The sequence below is a fragment of the Pelobates fuscus genome, chromosome 8 (assembly GCF_036172605.1).
Source record: "Pelobates fuscus isolate aPelFus1 chromosome 8, aPelFus1.pri, whole genome shotgun sequence".
Lineage (NCBI taxonomy): Eukaryota > Metazoa > Chordata > Amphibia > Anura > Pelobatidae > Pelobates > Pelobates fuscus.
Window position 1 is genome coordinate 155,579,340 of NC_086324.1, and position 20,373 is coordinate 155,599,712.

General features: G+C 40.0%; 1 protein-coding gene across 1 annotated transcript in view; it reads left to right on the top strand.

The window, feature by feature from the left end:
* Nucleotides 1-20,373, top strand: part of LMF1 (lipase maturation factor 1) — a 240,044-nt gene that overhangs the window by 200,753 nt on the left and 18,918 nt on the right. Inside the window, exons 7-9 of the mRNA XM_063430459.1 lie at nt 8,404-8,587; nt 9,137-9,290; nt 18,476-18,659. Coding sequence (XP_063286529.1) covers nt 8,404-8,587; nt 9,137-9,290; nt 18,476-18,659 — 522 coding nt within the window. The remainder of the gene's footprint in view (nt 1-8,403; nt 8,588-9,136; nt 9,291-18,475; nt 18,660-20,373) is intronic.

The window sequence follows — 20,373 nt, forward strand, 5'->3', positions numbered from 1 at the left end:
TTAATGAATCTCAGGCACCGCCTAAAAGCCGATAGCAAACTTAAACTTAGACAAGCTTAGATCAGGATGTTAAAATAGTCCGTAAACACGCTAAGGGTCTGTACAGCCAGCTAGCATAAAGCATGGGACTACTGGACTCTTGCAGGCCTTCCGTAGGTAACTCAATAATCTCCTGTAAAATACCTGGGAAAGTGGTGCATGCTTTGCACGACAGGCACCATATCATTTGAATGTGCAGAGACTTGTACACTGTCATCTGGAGCCAAAAAAAGAGCAGATGTTTCAGCACCTGGAATCACATTTCTACCTGGTTCCTTCTCTCCTCATCTGCATTATGTTTGAATAAATCCACTCCGCGGAGTCTTGCACCAGTTATATCAGCTCTAATAACTCCAGCTTGTGTTTTTGACATTGTTTGGTTCCCTAATCCAACACAGATTGCATACTTTTCTTTAAGTGGTTTAGAACTTTCTTGAGTTTAAATTGAGTCTCCAAAAACAAACAAATATCAGCTAAACTTGACTTGTTCTTTTTGCTGAACCGGACCACTCTTCTTCGTGAGCTCAGAAGGCGAGAAGTCGCAGAGAAACCCTACAGACTCCACCTGTAACTTTACATTTAAAATTGCTCTAAACATGATATACGCTAAAGAAAACGACTTCAATAATCTCATAACCCATCTCTCCCGATAAACCAAATGCCTCTTTTACACCTTTAACTCTCCACGTTGCCTCAATACCTTGCACAGATAATCAAAAACGTACTTCTTTACGATATCTTATCAATTAAACTCGCAATAGCTTTCCTTCCTCGCAAGTTTGGATCCCATACAAATAGGGACAAGCTTGATATGTTCAACTTGGAAGGAAACTTCCCCTTTAGCGATATCAATAAATATGGGCGGTATCGCGCTCACCCGGAGGTCCAAGGTAAGTTACTTTTTTTTTTTTAAATACTGTGTGACAGCAGCAGGACCCAGCACCATAATTACTAAAGAGTACTGTAGTGATTATGGTGCTGAAGCTGTCACTGACAACTAACTGTATATACTGTTTGTTTTACATTTAGTATTAGTTATCAAGCCATATTTATTTAATGAGTACAGCTCGTGAACATCTCTTTAAACATATGTCACGTTTCACCTCGTTAAAAATCGTTTAGTTTGGGGGGGGGAAACATTTTATTTTCCAAAACACGCACAGTTAATATTTTAGTTTATGTCTAAATTATGATTCAGCTGATCAGAAATGCAAAACCCCATACTTTATTTTCCACTCTTGCAAACTTCAGGATTTATGTTGGAACCTTTACCAAAGCAGGGGTCTCTCTCTGCAGATGGCTGAAGAATATGGCACCGATCAGAGTATTAATGGGATGGGTTTGGAATGTTCATCTCATTCTTCAAGGTCAGCTTCTTGCCCCCTATTTACAATTTCTAGAGAAACAAAGCTCCAAATTCCAGAGTACAAAATCATCCACAAATTGATTGGACACCCCATTGAATTGCTATTAAACTAAATTGTGGGCTCGTCCTGTTCTGAAAGTCTTCTTTCACTTAGATTGCTTGTGAACTCAAAGTTCTGTGCCCGCTAATGTGTGTATTTGTTTAAGTAATGAACATTGATCTCACATGCCATTATGAAAGAGCGTCACAAGATGCACTTAATATTTATCCATGGAACATTGTAATCTTGTTTCCATCTGCATACTAAAAACAGAAATAGAACATGCTTTGACAATAAAGGAATTACCATCAATTGGAGATAGATGCAAGATGCCGAGGGTTCTGTGGAGACTCTGTTTTTGTACCCCAAGACCCTAAGGTGCATGTAAATCTAGAGAACCCTACTGAGAAACCATTGTAAGAGAATTATCTTTAGAGCATATGTAACATTCGGACTTTCTGTAGACAAAGCCTTTTTGGATGTTGCTGCAGATAGTAATTCTATTAATGCATCGCCAAATTGTACTCCCCTGACGTGTTCCTTTCTGTACTCCTTCCACTGGGCTACATTTTGAAAACTCGTTTTAATTTCAGAAATTGATTCATCTTGGGGTGTATGCAGGCTGCCATTTTCCTGTACATGGAGGAGAAAGCCATAATTAGAAATAGTCTTATGATGAAGCCTCTTTTGGTGTACATAAGCCGGAAGATATTGACTATAGTCTATGGCAGGTCCGCCCAAAAAGTAGATCCCCAGATGTTGAAGAATGACAACTTCCTTGATGCTATGCATGCCTTTACAATGACAAAGCTTCATGGAAGCTGTAGTTTTAAAACAATTTGGAGATCTACCTTTTTTTGGGCAACCCCGGTTTGTGATGTGTCAAAGAAATGTTTTTTCAGTTTTCGGAATCTCAATCAGTACCTCGGAAAAATAACAAAAAATCCGTATGGCTCCATACGGTGGAATAGCATATGTTCTACTTCCAACATATCTCCAACTTAAAACTCTGTACAATAATCTGGTTGGTGGAGGCACACATCTGGGATGGTTGGTGTATATGGTTCATCATTTGGGTGTTGCTGTGACAACAAAGCGGATCAATGTGGTTCTTAGTTGAGCTCCTGATCTGATCCCATGTCACACAGCAGATGGGATAGGATATTGGGCTGTTATAATTATCAGAACATAACAGATTGCATACTGGCACAAAAAATTGTGTACTGACATTTTATGAATACTGGGATATAACGCAGCACATTGACATATTATGACCTGTGGAATGACACCTCTTAAAGTGTATCTGTCATCTCAAATATCACATTAATAAACAGAGATTAGAGAAAAAACTTGCTTTCTGTTGAATGCGTTCAGTGTAGGTGTCTCATGTCCTTATAACGTGTATCCCAGCATGCATCTTTCTTAATATTAACAATTGACTGATCGTTTTCTGTTGTTTTTGGTTTTCCTTTGCTATGCATTTATATATATATATATATATATATATATATATTGGGGTTTTAGCTGTACTTATTGGATGACAAAAACCTGTTATGACAGGGGAGCTCACCGTATACTCATTAACCACTGGGGAAAAAATAGAAAAGGAAAAAAACCAACTCCCTTTTTAATGTCACTTTTACTATTTAAATAAAATTAGTTTCTCCTTTGTGTGTGTTGTTTGTTTTGCAGACAGGTTATATGAAGCATATTTAATGAATTTCCCCTTCCTTGGTTTTGTTTAAACGTCACCACGATGTTGGCATTTGGCAACGGAAGACCTTTCTCTCAGTAGAACATGGAGCGGTTGAAGGGTTAATGTGAAGGATTTGCGTCTTTAACCACCGAGGGAGATCACCACCCCTTTATGGGGTTGGAGCCTGTGTAGGAGTGTAATCTTCTCTCGCTTGGAGCCCCAGTCTGCTGGCCGATGTGAGGGCTGTATCTGGCCTCGATGGCTGGCATTCCAAACTGCCCGACCCAGCCCTACACAACCATCGTGTCAAATTAATGGCTGTGACTTTGACATATCCCAGCCAGGAAAACACCTCCATAAATACAAAGCCTCACAAGTGCCCCTGGCATTTTCTGTTGAATATGTCTGTTTTGGCCCAAAATAATGGAATAAGATTAATCTCAAGAAATTTGACGTGAGCAAGAAATAACTTTTTTTTTTTTTATGACATGTTTTAATGATTCAACACGTTCCTAAACAGTACTTGCTTTATTTTCCACAACGCAGTTCTATACCGCACTGCGTTGTATTATGGCGTTACCTGTAAAGGGTTACTTTTAGCAGGTACTTGGAATTTCAATGTTAAAAATCTGATGTTGGAATTGCTAAGCTTAAAAATAAAAACACAATTACATTTTTATAAATATAAATAGGATATTGATTAGCCAACCTAACACGTATATGAAAAGTGTTTTTAAACCAGCAAATTAGGTTCTTGTTTTCCTTTTATTCATTTCTGTTTATTATATATTTTACTAAATTATGCTATGATATGCACAGTTCTGATACCCTACTTGGCGATCACGGTCATTTAGAGGAGCTAGCAATAGTTTAATGGGAGAGTCACAGTCAAAATTTTTTTTTGCAAATTCTACCCTTCCAAGGACTTGAGAAAGCTTTTCTAAAAAAAATAAATCCCTTCAAAAAAAAAAAATCTGTAATACGCAGAGAGCTCAAAATTTGTATTCGCTGCTAGCCATTGGCAAGTATAATTTTATTGGTAGGTGTATTTTAAAAGCGAGCGACAGAATAAAAAAATAAAAATCCAGAAAAACGCATGTCAAAAAAGTTATACATTGATTTGCATGTCAATTAGTGAAATAGGTTTTTGATCCCCTATCAATCATCACAATTTCTGGCTCCCATGTGCCTTTTATACAAGTAACAAGCTGAGATTAGGAGCACTCTCCGCTTGTTACCTGTATAAAAACACCTGTCCACAGAAGCAATCAATCAGATTCCAAACTCTCCAACATGGCAAAGTCCAAAGAGCTGTCCAAGGATGTCAGGGAAAAGATTGTAGACCTACACAAGGCTGGAAGGGACTACAAGACCTTCGCCAAGCAGCTTCATGAGAAGGTGACAACAGTTGGTGCGATTATTCGCAAGTGGAAGAAACACAAAATAACTGTCGGTCTGGTGTTCCATGCAAGATCTCACCTCGTGGAGTTTCAATGATCATGAGAATGGTGAGGAGTTTGCCCAAAACTACACGGGAGGATCTTGTTAATGATCTCAAGGCAGCTGGGACCATAGTCACCAAGAAAACAATTGGTAACACACTATACCGTGAAGGATTGAAATCCTGGAGCGCCCGCAAGGTCCCCATGCTAAAAAAAGCACATGTACAGGCCCGTCTGAAGTTTGCCAATGAACATCTGAATGATTCAGTGGAGAACTGGGTGAAAGTGTTGTGGTCAGATGAGACCAAAATCAAGGTCTTTGGCATCAACTCAACTCGCCGTGTTTGGAGGACGAGGAATGCTGCCTATGACCCCAAGAACACCATCCCCACCGTGAAACATGGAGGTGGAAACATTATGCTTTGGGGGTGTTTTTCTGCTAAGGGGACAGGACAACTGCACCACATCAAAGGGACGATGGATGGGGACAATTACCGTTGAATCTTGGGTGAGAACCTCCTTCCCTCAGCCAGGGTATTGAAAAGAGGTTGTGGATGGGTATACCAGCATGACAATGACCCAAAACACACAGCCAATGCAACAAAAGAGGAGCACAAGAAGAAGCCTAACCAGTCTCCAGAACTTAATCCCATAGAAAATCCCTCCTGAGATGTGTGCAAACCTGGTGGCCAACTACAATAAAAACGTCTGACCTCTGTGATTGCCAACAAGGGTTTTGCCACCAACTACTAAGTCGAAGGGGTCAAATACTTTATATCACTCATTGACATGCAAATCAATTTATAACTTTTTGACGTACTTTTTTCTGGATTTTTTTTTTATTCTGTCTTTCACTGTTTCACTATCATTAAAAATATAGATTGATGGGGGGGCGGAGCCTGGCTGTTGAGCTAAACGTACGTACTCTGTAAGAGCTCCTGGGCCTAAACAAGCTGATTGGGATATAAACACGGGCCAACCTGGCGATTTGGACCCAAACCGGCAGGACCCGGCTCAGTAAGCGTCTGTGCACCGGGGGATACCCCACATGAGCGCTTAAGACACTGGACTCCCCGGACCGAGGCTTGCGGCCTACACCACGTGGAGCTGAAGAGAGACGGCCGCTCTCTCAGCTCTCGGAGCCGCTGAGCAACTGCTGCAACACAGCTGCCCTCCCCCCCCCCCCAGACCAGAGGGGGTTATCCCGTTCCAGCTCCAGACCCACAGGAGCACAAGCCGAAAGCACAGGGGAAAAGAAACAAGGGCGCCACGCTGACCCACAGCTGCTAAGCGATGACCTGCCAGCCCGCATCGACCAACTGTTTGCAGACTTTTGGAAGAGGCTGCAGGAGAAGCTGGTACTCGGAGCTGGACAATAAAGGCACCACAACGATCTGCCTCCCCCCATGAAAGCAACGCCTCCACGGCGCCGAGACCAGGCCAGACTCGGCCCTGTCGGACCCCGCGGAGAAGGGGAGCAAGGGGAAGCCTTAAAGCCCCAGACAGCCTCATCTGTCCAATGCATGGTATGCCAACCCAAACCGACCCACGATGCACAATAACCCTCCCACGATCGGGTAAACGCTTACCCCGAGATCACCAGACAAAGTCCTCAAAGGCACCAGCCGCAGAAACTCCATTCATGCGGCGAACCATACACCGCACACCCCACAAGCTCAAGAAAACACACACTCACGGTGAAGACCTCAACAGAGAAGCCGCAGAAGCAATCAACGACATTAACAGCGGCACGGTGCAAGCTCAAGCCTGACAAGCCAGGAAGGGATTCAGCCCTGATTGCCGAAACATACTGCCTCTCTTCTGAACCTCAAAGCTTGGCATGCCCCAGGGACTATGCTCTGCCGATACAAGGCATAGGGTGACTGGGGACTGAGGTACGGGGACTGCGGGAGGTTTCATCAGCCTTAATTAGCTAGACGTGGAAATAATGTTTTATTGTCTCCCTTTACCTCCTGCCCTACCTGCTCTCTGAGCCCTGCTAGGATTGTTGATTGCTTACCCGATACCCTCTATTATTCTCTCTATAAGCGGTCCCCCAGGATTGGGATAATGTACAAAACATGCTGGGCACCGGCTGAAACACGCTAGGCCCCTATAACTACAGCCACTAGCTTTTCTGATTCATTCCACAGCAAATTAAGAATATTCACACTTGTGCATTGGTCTGTGGGTCTCTGTTAAATCTGTTAAATCTACTTACAATTAAACGCACACCACTTAGAACAAGCACTTAGCTGTTTAAAGACACATGCAGGGGGATACATCATCACGACTATACACATTGGTTATACCAATCCAACTTGCGAAGTGTCGCAAATAGCTTGTTTACTTTACTATGTTATACCATGGTGTAAAAACACGGCAAGCGAATCCTATTTCACAGTTTTTTATTATAAGTTAAAAGCCTGTTGATATCACGTGACGCCTCAAGCTAGTTATACTAATTTTGTTTTATTTTAGATTTTTATTCTTATGTTCAAACTCTGCATGTCAGCGATATCAGGATGCCGCAAGCAAGCTCGATCACAAACAAATAGATATCGTTTAGACATGTCAGCATAGCATATTACGTTTAAAAAACAAAAATTGTGCAAAATCTTCCAAGCCACTGTTTAATCTATGTTTAAATATGTATGCACGCTGTTGTGGCGTATAAATGCGCTTTGTACTCTCCTGCACAACAAAAAAAAAGAATTCCAAAAAAAAAAATTATAGATTGATAATTTCTGGTCATGGGGCAAACGTTCAAAATCAGCAGGAGACCAAATACTTTTTTTCCTCACTGTATGTGTATGTATGCTTGTGCTTGAGAAGATCGAACACCACAAACACTTCCCATAACTTGATGATCCGTACATGCAATTTTAACTTTCGAATTTCTTGCTAATCAACTGCACAGTCCCTATGGAACATACTGGGTTGATGAGACACTTGTTACATATTAGAATCGTCAAGGCTCTTCTCTGTCCATAACCTACAAACTTCAATGTAATCGAAAACCCCTCAAATGTACCAATTTATTTATTAACTGGTTGGTGTTTGATGTTGCCAAATTAATGATCAAAATCTCAGTTTAGGCCCAGCTTTACGCTTTTCAGTTTTAAATACATCTTTTTTCTGAACTTGGCGGTGTTACTAACAGAAAACATGATCTATGAAATTTTGGATTGTGATGTCTTCAATAATAGCCGCACTATACCAAGTGAAAGTCAGATAATATCATTAGTCGTTTACAAAATTGTAATATAGACTGACGTAATATGTGCAAAGTATGGCGGTTATGTCCCTTTATTACCAATGACTTGATGTAACAATGAGGTGTAATGAAACTAGTTTGAAAATATAAAATGTTAGTGAAAACTATTCCCTATTGTGATATTTAAAAAAAAAAAAAAAGATTTTTGTAGCTATAAAATCAAATTAGAGTTTTTGTTGTTGTTAAGATATGTTGGTGTGTCATTCACTCTCTGAACTGTAGCAGATATATTTTTAGGTTTTTACCTAACTTTCCTTGTGTATTTAGCAAATCGTAGACATTTTAAAGCGTTCGTGAAGTGGTGTTGATTATTTTTTTTTTTTTATCCATAATTTACAAAACACATTTTTGTCGTCTTTTGTTCCCTCTGTCCGTGAACTGCTGCAAATGTTTAGGATTACAGTGTTTCACTTGTTCTAAGATCAACGTTCACAGTTGAACTTTTTTTTAGTTTATGATTAAAAATCTGCAATCTTACCAATGATGATCCCTCACTGTCTGGGAGCGTTGACCTCACAAGTCCTGACTCTCTGTGTGCAATAGGTGCTGCTAATTCTCAGTGGAAACTTAAGCTTCTTGAACTGGCTTACCATCGTTCCAAGCCTTGCCTGCTTTGATGATGCCAGCCTGAGCTTCCTGTTCAGCTCCAAAGAAGGGTCAGTGAAGCATCAGGTGTCCAAGCTGCAAGCCCAGGAATCAGCTGGTGATGGGCCACCAAAACCTTACGGTATGTCATAATTGTATATTTTAAATGACACAGATGGAGCTCAATGCGTATAGGCCAGAAAGGAATATATCCTCAGCAGTAACTAAAAGTTAGATAAAATCAGTAAAATTTTAGATGCATCTTTACTTGGCTTATTGGATTCATGCGCCTCTTCCTGTTAGACCTAATGAGTATTTCTTCCTGATCATAGTAGCAGTGTGCAATTAAGAACAGTGAAATAGTAGGGCTCCAGTTTGTGTAATAGCTAAAATAAAATATTCTACACTTTACTGTAGTGGAGTGTGCATAGCTGTATAAACCAGTTTTCCCTTAAAGCCATCTAATTTTCCAGATTTTTATTTTGTCCTGACGTTTCTAATACCCCACCTCCTATAGTCTGTAAGCTCGTTTGAGCAGGGTCCTCTTCAACCTATCGTTCCTGTAAGTTTTCTTGTAATTGTCCTAATTATGGTTACATCCCACCTCTCATTATATTGTAAAGCGCTACGGAATCTGTTGGCGCTATATAAATGTTAATAATAATAAGTGCAACATGTTGGTCAATTCCAGGTTCCTATGTCCGACAACTTGTTAATGTCACCCTGGGTGTCCTGCTCATCTACCTTAGCATTCCTGTGATCCTGAACTTGCTGAACTCTAGGCAAGTTATGAACACGTCCTTCAACCCTCTGCGAATTGTGAACACATACGGAGCCTTTGGCAGGTACAGATTGTAATCCTCTGCATGCAAATATAAGGTCTCCAAGCAAAAATATACTGCATGTTTCAATTTCCCCTACACGAAATTAACATCCTAACTCAATTATTTCATATTTATCCTCTCACATGAGCTTCAAATCTAACTTCAGAAAGAGCTAAAAACAAAAACAATGCCCTATCGCAAAGAACATTTATTTTTAATTTTCCAAAAATGCAAGTCAATATTTTTTTGCTTTCATATAATTAAAGAAATTTGACGTCGTACAGTGTATTTTCGCTGTCTGGTGAAAGTGCATTTTTCAAGCAAATATGTAGACAGGACACACGTGGATGAGAAAGGGCATCAGTTCACGTTTATTAAAAATACACGTAACATTTTTAAAAACATAAATAATGGCAAAATGTAAGACTTGAGAAGGTGACAGTGGACAGACGCCAAACCAGGTACGATAAATTGGAGAGTAAAGGCAAAAACAGCATGCTGTCTCATCTTTTACTTCAGACAAACGGGTATATTGACCTGCCGAGCTATCTAGGTATAACCTTTTTCTCTTGAAAATCCAAATGTTTCAACATGAAAATGGGGTTCCAGCTGCTATAAATTATCTGTTTTGCTACCAGACCGTTTCCTATAGAAAGCTTTTAGGAGTGAGTTGAAGATGCTCCCCATTTTCTTTTTAGAAGAAAAACAAAAACATTAGCCTAAGCATGTTACCTAGAAGCAAGCGAGAGCTATTTTTCTTTTTTTCTTTTTTTAAGTAGATATTCCTCAAAATATATAAAGGTTAATTTCCAGAGGGACATTTGGCGCTTTTTTTTTTCTGGGGAGTAATGTAAAATACAGGCGTTCTCCTATGTTTTATTTTTTCCACTTTTACTTTAAACGTATTTTGGATTCCCTATGCCTGGCCACAGTGAAAGGTAAACACATGTTGAGGAATTTTTTTTGGATTGTCGACGCAGATTTTGTACGAGACCCAAAAGAACGTTTTCTTCCAAATGGAACCTAAAGCCAACACAAACAGCTTTTGGCAAAATCCATCACCATAAAATCATCTCTATCTTAAACTAGACCAAAAAAACAAGTAAACAGCTCAGAATCTCCAGCCTTTATCGAGCAACACTGCTGCTTTCTAAACCCCTCTCTGCCAAGAAAAAGTAGGCATGGGAAACATAGTACAATGTTATTTGCATGGGCTTATTTATAGTGTCCTTTACAATCTGCACCCTAATTATGGCCTCGATGTACAAGGTTTTCCAATGATCCAATACTGTTTTATCAAAAAATAAAAATAAACTTTCCAAATGATTTATCTACAAAAATCACTATTAGCGTCTATGGGAATTTTTTCAGTTAAATCGTTTAGAAAGTTTTTCTAACAGAACTGAATCATTTAGAATGTTTATTAAATCAAGATCGATGTTGGAAGTAAGTAGATGAGCTGAGATTAATTATTTTTTTACTTTTTCATTGAATAGGGCAGAGTTGGGGTTTGATGGGTGGGATTTCAAATTCAAATTGAGTAGTGGGTGGGTTTAACTAGTGTTCCACCCACACAGAGCCTAGGTTGCTGTAGTAGTCCATATAATAGTCCAACCTGGCCCTTGTAGATCAAACCCAGATAGTTCCTAGGTATGCCATTTTAACGAATGAAACTGAACCGATAGGAACTCCCGTTAATTTATACCTACATCGTCTGGATTATTGGGATTTTTTGGAACTGAATCCCGCTGTCTCTGGTTGCCCCTTCTGTGTATGCATAGTAACACTCCGTTTTGAGCTCCAACTTTGCCATCATCATTAGACCTACAATTTCTCTACCTGTGGTGGGTTTCCATTTGATACCCTCCTAGTACAGGAAATGGAAATAATCTAATTGTAAAGCAGTCGTGTTATAAGTTTTTTTTGCTTTTCCTTTCTGTATGCATCCTGTATCATAATGATTATACTCCCATTTTGCCACTTGTTTTTATTTATATTTATTATGATTTCTGCCATGTGCCATATCTCGATATTTGCATGCTGCCATTTTGCTCTCCTCTGTCCATGATGTCTTCTGCTTGCCCATCTATGGAATCCATTTTACTGAGGATTGTGGGTAAATTTGATTGGTAACTAAAACGGTATCTTGCTTTTAGCTCCACCCATTCGCACGTTTTGTCAGCTTGACCGCTATACATAAGGAAAAGTATTTTTCTTTGTATATTTTATGAAGGCTAAGGGAAAAAAATAGAGATTCAGACACAAGGAGCTATATAGGAACAGATTAGGTAAAGTGTATTTTTGATGACAAGCACTTTAATGCCTTTGTTTTGTTTGTTTTTATATTATTAAACACAATTTTTTTTCTCGTTCCAAATATATACTCCGTGGCATTTCTTTGTTAAGAAAACATTTTATTGATGTACATCGAAGCCGCACTGTTGAGAAAGAGTGACGTAGCTGTAATTTTATCATATATTTTATTTTAATGAGCTCATTCAGAGCTTGGCAACTAGCATTGCAATCTGGGTTAGATAGCAGAGACTTGGGAGATATTTCTTATCATTGCACAGGCTTCTGGTAAACCTTACAAATTTCACTGATGTCAACTGGGAAAGTCAGTGTATAGGGCTTGTGTACCCCCTAAAGGTACTACAAGGCATTTAAACCCCGCAAATTAATTTCTTGGGCATTACAATGCGCTGCAAATACCAGCGATTATAAATTTGTTTTGTGATAGGGTTTTTGGCATTGACCCGAACTTTGTTATTATTATTACTGGCATTTAGTATTACTGGTATTTATATAGCGCCAGCATATTCCGTAACGCTTTACAATATCATGATGTTAGCTTGGTGAACCAGTCTTCAATTTTATTATATTTATAATAGAATTAATTTTGCAGTGAGAGAAAAAAAAAAAAACACTTTAGTCTTTTCCAGTATAAAAGGGGTCTTTATTGCATTTAGGAAGACAATGTTTGCTAGGTGTCTGAGACCTGATGCATGTGAAGTTCCTACCAAATGGGTGCCACCTAAACAACATGGGGATGCAATTTCTTATGTCCTGACCGGGGGCCAAGAACTACTGCAGTAAACAAAGTGTGCTGGCTGTTTGCCTGGAGTATGATAAATAAAATGTGTCTGTTTCAACCAATGGGGAGCCAGACATAAGTCTTTACCCAGGCGATAAAAAAAACACTGAAAATTGACAGTCTTTATTAGGGATCGACCGGAATAGATTTTTTTTAGGGCCGATCATCTGTGACCTTTCAAGTCAATAACTGGTACCAATATTCCCCTCCCCCCTACCTGCCTTTGGCCAGGACGGGGAACATTACACTCCCTGGTGGTTCTGTGGCTTTGTGCAGACTTAGACATTGAAGAGGGGGTGGCTGGGCTAAAAGCAATAAATAGAAATACATTAATATATATCATTATTTTATTATTTTAAAAATGTATTTAATCCTCCTTCTCTGCCTGGCTAGGGAGGGGGGGGGGGGGGGGGGTGGAGGAACATTACACTCTCTGGTGGTCCAGTGGCTTTGAGGGTTTCACATAGTAGAAGGGACGGCCGGGACCTCGCACACACTATCTTCTGTTTCCGGCAGGTCCTCTCTGAAACTCTTGTGAGATTGGTATGCCGCATGGAGGTACCACGACAATGCTTTGGCAGCCCAGTGCTTGCGAGAGTTTAATAGAGGAGCTGAGAATCACGTGAGCTGGGTCTCCACCACCGCCCACGTTATCTGCAATATCAGTGTCATTATAGGCCAATACCGATATTGCTGAAAATGGGAAATATCGGCCAATAATATTGGCCAGATCGATAACCAGTTGATCCCATTGACCCAATTATTAACAATGCATTGGAAACGTTATCTGTACTTTATACAGAGCACTGATGACCAAGACTAGACATTACATTGTAAACCACAAACACCTGCAGAAATTGTATTTCATATCACCAGTACATTACAGCAGACAAAGCAATCAGCAGCTCCCAAGGGGTTCGTTAACTACAACTCCCACAATTTTCTGTCTACCCTTAGTAAGCTCCAAATTCTTGTTCAGTATAAACAATAAACCGTGTGCCCTAATAGATGTTCATGAAATACTGTCCCTACAATAAAATGTCAGGCTTATAATGATAATAATAATATTTTACGGGAATTCCCACCTCGTACAAGAAAAGGTTTGCCCCTGAGATACAGTTTTCCGAACATTCTTTTTTCCTATAGTCCAAGAGTCTCCACCTTTGACCCTCTAGTTGCAGTAGGCTTATATTCCCTTTAGTTCTCTGCTAGCTTAAAAAAATATTTAATATAATAAATTATGATGTCCCTATAAATGTCTATAGCGCCGACCCTGCATACTTAGGTGGCTGAGACGGTTATTGGTGACTATACGTCAGGGATCGCCAAGAAAGGTTAAGTTCTGCTGGGCTGTCAATCATAGGTTCCCTGTTGCTTTTAAGACTGACCCAGCATATCATTTCCTCCATAGAACACGGTTCCAATTTCTGTCATGTACAGAACCAATGAGAGGCCGGCGCTGCAAGGCCTGGTAAATCCAGCCTGCGTAAAAAACAATTTAAAAAATATTCTAGATAAATATTTATATATTAAAAAATGCATTCATCTCATAATGAATATGTGAGTATGTGAAAGCTGACATATCTGAAATCGCACAGTAGGAACAAACTTTTATTACTAATTTAGTCTGTCTGATTTACAAAGTGTTTCTTACCGCTGGGCTCCCAGCCACAGCCATAACTCACTCTGAGTATTTATATGAAGCATTGCAGCTTGGCTTCACCAAAAAAAAAAAATCTATTAAACGTAGGTAACAATTATAAAATCTGGGGTTCCATTAGTTAGTAGTAGACGGGCCCCAGAGGGCGTGTTTTTTGGCTTTTACAGTTAACCCCTAAACTGCAGAGGCTGCTAAAGATTTTTTTTGTAAGTAACAGGCAGAAAAATAAGTTTATTCCGAGCAACGAGCATGGGTGGATAATTATGTAATTGCTGAATCAATCTGTTTAGTAACCCTTGGGATACTTCTGTGATTGTTTTGGCATCTTGCAGTGTTTGTGTGTCATACGCCTTAACCCTCTATCTCTCTCTCTGCCAGACAAGACCACCAGGTGATTTGTGGCTGCGCGTCAGCTGCTCTCTCTGACACTGAAGGGTTAAAATAGCATTGTACGCCTGCGTTCTCTTACCCACCCATCTGACCCATAGGAAGACGTGAAGACATGCAACAGAAATGTACCAAACCATTAACCTTTATTTATTAAAAAAAAATCATTTTATTTAAGTATTTTGATCTTCCGTGGCCTCTTCATGAAACGTGGGTGGTTTCCATTAACTTGTTTGAGCATTTCCCATTATTTTTTCACTTTATTTATTTTTTTTACCCTTAATGCATGAAATGATGTGCTATGATATGCGCATGTACGAACACTATTTCATTGAACCCTATAAGCATTTAAAGAGCTGGGGTCTCTCATACAAGAGCTGACCACATGTGGAAACGAGAGACCATGTGGGGGCTTTGGCAGAGGGCTGTATGTTTTGTTTTTTGTGTTTTATGTGCAAAAACTGGACAGCATACATTTTAAGCCAGTTCAATATATTTTTTTAATGTGCACCAAAGATGTCCAGATGAGCTAATATCACCTAAAATAAAGTCTGTTTTGTTTTTGTTTTGTTTTTTTTCATGTACAGATAATCCAATTATTTTTTCCTTCCTAAGCAGTCTGTGATTGCTGGGAGTAGATTAATGCTTAAAAAAAACACCAAAAAGAACAACAAACAATTCAAAGTTTAGGGAATAAGCCTCTTGTGTGCTTTAATGGATAAAAATATCTGCTTCTAAGTCTCTCCACTTTCTTAATGATTACCAAACAGTCCGCTATGCGATCTATCATCTATCGCCTACCTGGTCATCCGAGGCTATTCATTGAACACTTTTCTTCCTGGCTACCCCACTTTCTCTCCTCTAGCACTCCTTCCCTCATACTTGGGGAATTTAACATCCCAATCAACAACCTGAACTGCCCTGATGCCTCCCGTCTGCTCTCTGTAACCTCCTCCTTCGGCCTCACACAGTGTTTACTTCAGCAACTCATACAGCAGGAAACACTCTTGACCTCATCTTCACCAATCTCTGTACCACCTCTAATCTCTCCAATGTTCCATTTCCTCTATCTGACCACCATCTGCTGACCTTTGACATCGGCATACACCGTACCCAAATTTCACCACCCTCAACTCTCCAATCTTCCAGAAACCTCCACTGCCTTGATCTCCAGCATTTCTCCACCAAACACCAAACTCTCCTTTTACCCATCTCAAATCTCACCTGCCCTAACTCTGTAACCTCACTCTACAACTCCACTCTCTCCTCTCAACTAAACATCATGGCACCTCCTACATTTAAACGCAGCAAGCGCTCCCAATCACAACCCTGGCACACAAAGCTGACCTAATATCTCAAAAAATGTTCCAGAACTGCTGAACGCTGTTGGAGAAAATCTCACTCTGCACCTGACTTCCTCCACTATAAATTTATGCTGCACTCCTACACTCTGGCTCTTTTCTCTGCAAAAGTAAATGACTTGAACACCCTCATAAGCACACTGTCCCGCCAACCGAAATGCCTATTTCACGCTTTTAATGCTCTCCTTTGTCCTGTTGCTTCCCTTCCCACCTTGTCCGCCTCAAACTTTGAAACTCACATCACTGAGAAGATTTCTACAATCAGGGAATAGATCTCTAACCTCTCTCCCTCTACTTCCAATACATCTTCCAATACATCACCTAACCCCACTCACTCCACTGTTCTATGCCCATTCGCACCTACTACAACGGAAGAGTTCCTTCGATCCTATTCCCTCATATCTCATCTGCACCCTTTCTCCCTCTCTTGCTCTTCCTCACTAAAATCTTCAATCTCTCCCTTTCCTCCGGAACATTTTCTTCACCCTTCAAGCATGCAACCATAACGCCAATTCTGAAAAGGCCCAACTTTGAACCTGCAATCCCCTTCTCAGTGGTCTTGTGTGTTCCCAGATTGCACCGCTGCAGTCTATAATGAAAGCGGCAGCGAGGCTCATTTTCCTGTCCGCTCGCACCTCCCATGCCTCCCCCCTCTGTCAGTCCCTACATCCAGTTAGATATAAGGCTCAATTTAAGATGCTGGTGCTTGCTTACAAGTCCCTACAACCTACCCATCCTCCCTAATACACAAATATGTCATGTTGAGGCCCCTGCGCTCTGCCGAAGACCTATGTCTATCTTCTGTCCGTACTCCCACATCTGATGCTTGCCATCAAGACTTCTCCAGGGCTGCACCTCTTCTGTGGATCTCCCTTCCCTTCTCCGTTAGACTTTCACCCAGTCTCCACTCCTTCAAAAAATCTTTGAAAACTCACTTCTTCAGGAAAGCATATCAATTAAACTGTTAGCGGGTTTTCATTCCTCCCCCCCCCCATGACTACTCTCCTGCAACTGTCAAAAAATAACCTACGTTCTCAGTAAATACTTTTCTAGCAACCCATTTCATTACCCCCACTTATACCCTTTGAGTCACTTTACCCCACTACCTCTAGCATGTAAGCTCATTGAGCAGGGCCCTCAACCTCCTCTGTTCCTGTGCGTCCATTTGTCTGGTTACAATTACGTGTCTGTTAGTCCACCCATTGTACAGCGCTGCGGAATTTGCTGGCGCTATATAAATAATAATAATAACAATCATAGCATCTTTAGACTGTACTTTTGAGACTTTATTTATTAAAATGGCTAATACATGTCTCATCTCTCTTGCTCTCAAAGGGTTACAATAAAAAGTCCCATAGAAGTGCAGTGTTTCTTGGGATTTTGGTACACCCTGCTCACGCTCGTACAGGGGAGGAGATAGGAAGGGGTTTCCGACTGAGATTCTCTCCTCTGGATATCGAAAACATTTACTGCAAATATTAGCCCTGCTATAAAAAAAAAAAAATTAAAATGTCACTTTTTCTTTTTAAATCCAAATATTTTTCATTTAGTTTTCAATATTTACATCCTATTCCAGGATGTCTTGGCACAGCTAGATTAATTGAAAAAGACTGACATACTTAACTCATTTGAAGATACTGGAACCAGATTGGACAAAGTCACCTGGGATATTTAATAGCAAGAGGAAGCCGCTGTGATGATACACCGATTGAGAAAGCCCAGTGATCTGGGAGAAACGCGTCTCAGCAAGAGGAGCCCATCACTGGACATTTTTTAATGTTATTACTACTTATCTTTGTTTTATTTGATTTTTGTGTGTTTAAATAAATAATTTAGTTCTACTTCGGCTCCCTCCACTTCTGCTTCCAAAGAAGGGCTGGTGCCCTCTTATAGGAACCCAAGCGATATTACCCAGAGCCAGGTCCCATTGGCTCTGGAAAAGGTGAGCAATTACTTGCACTTTTAAGTTATAGCACTTCTGCTGCACCATAAGCGGTTTTTATCTCACTTTTTATCTTCTGAGGATACACGCTGTGACCTAGAAAGGGTAAAGTGCCACCAGACGGCACAGATGCTGATATGATTTGAGCCTGTTCACCTAGAGGCTCTAATCCGTGTGAGTTCACACCTCATAGGCTTTTTATTATTTCCTGTTTACATAACGGATTTATGCTATGTTATCTTTCTTCTCTCTCCGGTTTTATGTTCCACCAATATTTGAACATCTCGTTCGTTTGGAGTAAGTGTATACTACTCTCCTTTCCCCTGTTCCACCGATAGCGCTCCACTCATATATATACGATCAGGTTTGAATTACTTCCAACCTCTCGGATATAGATCATTCCTTTGCATATACTGTATTAGTGGGTAAGAGACATTCTCAATAGAGTGTGTAGCAGCTGTCACCTATAGACTGCTTTTTAAAATAATCTAAGTGCACAATTCCCAGTTTTCGGTCATCTATACACAGCGAGAACGTATATAGCAAAATAGCTGTAAGTGAAAAATAAAATATAGCCTTTTTTATGTGAACTATTTGGACTTTCCTATTTGCCATATGGCTACTAATTTATGTTGAGAGCTTGACATATTAACCTCTTCCATTTTCTACAGCGTACACCTTTCCCAACTCCATTGGGGAGCCATAATTTATTTCCTTAGCATTACATCTCACCTTACAGTTTTGTGTTGTGTGTGTTCACAGTATCACCAAGGAGAGAACAGAGGTGATCATTCAAGGAACATCAAGTTCAGATCCCAACAACCCAAGCGCTGTGTGGGAGGAGTATGAGTTTAAGTGCAAGCCGGGAAATTTAACACGGAGACCCTGTGTAATAAGCCCCTACCACTACCGCCTTGACTGGCTTATGTGGTTTGCGGCGTTTCAGGTAAAGTAGACCATTTATTATTTTATTGATGGTTCCATATTCTGAATCGAGCCAGCTCCATCACAGCAATGTAGTGGAGGTTGTTTTCCTTGCTATGAGTTCTGCTGTTAATATAGGCTATTGTGATCTGGTGACCAATTTTATGAATCACTTAAAGGGACACTCCGGGCATCATAACTCCATCTCAATAAAGTTCTTATGATGCAAGGAGGTTCCATGCGCCAATCTTACCTTATGTGGTTAAACTTAATGCATGGGTGCCGAATAGGTAGATCCCCAGATGTTGTAGGACTACAACCTCCATGGTGCTTTGAAAGCCTTTAGAATGACAATGTATCATGGAAGCTTTGCTTTTAAAACATCTAGGGTTAAACCTTTTTGGCATCCCTACTTTAATGAATAGTTTAACCCTAAAACTTTTGAGGGCAGTTCCTGTTCGCTCTCCCAAGTTAATTATTTCATAAGTCCAAGACTTGAATCATTAAGCCTCGGACTGGGCGCCACTGATAGGTTAAGAGCATCAGCTGACTGTAGCTCTCTATTCACTGTACAAACCTTATCTCATTGGGTTAGGGGTTGAGTGCATTGTTTTGGGTAGACAGAGCCCGACAGAAGGAGGAGTTTACAGAATTATTGACAGAGTCAAATTCTAAGTTCATTATCCCATCATCTTAAAACTTCACCAATCACTGGTACCAACCAAAAAAGTGCATGGGCAGTACCCAATACAATCCTGCCACCATTTTATCTTGCACCGTTCTGCAGAAAAATAGGGGCATGGGTAACTGTTAACAGTCAAAACAGTCAAAAGCAGTTACAACTAAAAACTAGATGTCAATCTGTAAACGGCAAAAATGTTCAGATTTACTGTACAAATACAGATTATGGAACTATGTTAATTCCACCATTACCAATGCCACACTACCTCAATACGCTAATTTTAGTGTAAATAAAAATAAAAACATTATTTCAAATACAAGGGAAAAGCAATTTTTCTCTAATGGTATTAAGAAAAAAACTCTAATTTTCATTATTTAGCCATTATCGTTGCGAATTTAGAGGGGGGAAAAAAAACTGCACAGAAGCCAATGTACACAGCCAGAAATTCCTTCCTGGCTCCCAAATAGGAACAATCAGTAAACCCTGGATTAAACTAATGTTTTTACAGTGACTCTCTTACCATCCTGCTGCTCGCGCTATGGAGTCTTGGCACTCACAGTACTCACAGCCGCCGGTATCAATGGCAGCTGAAGCAGATTCAAACAAATGGCTCTGGGTGGTTCTCTCTCATTGCATGAAAAAAATATCTAAAATCCAAGTATTTTATAGCACATGTTCCTAATAGTTTATCTATGTGTCTAATGTATGTGTGGGGGGTTTACTCCCTTTAAATGCCCAGTAAAGAAACATATCCTTTGATTTAAGGCAATTGTGATGCATGTATGAATCTAATATACGGTATATATTTTAAATAATCCTAATACTAGTAATATCCAGCCATTTTTAGAACACTGAAACTTTGAATCTGATAAATTAGTCCATGTGAAATTCATGAGTCTATTTTCTTTTTATTGTATTAAAGAATTGCCTACTACAGTTTTCTCGTTTTGTTTTTACCGCAATGTTAACATCTTTCATTCACTCTATCTAATACACAGAATCACACGGACAGGTACAAAGCCATATGGAGTATAAAAAAAATCCTAGATTTAAA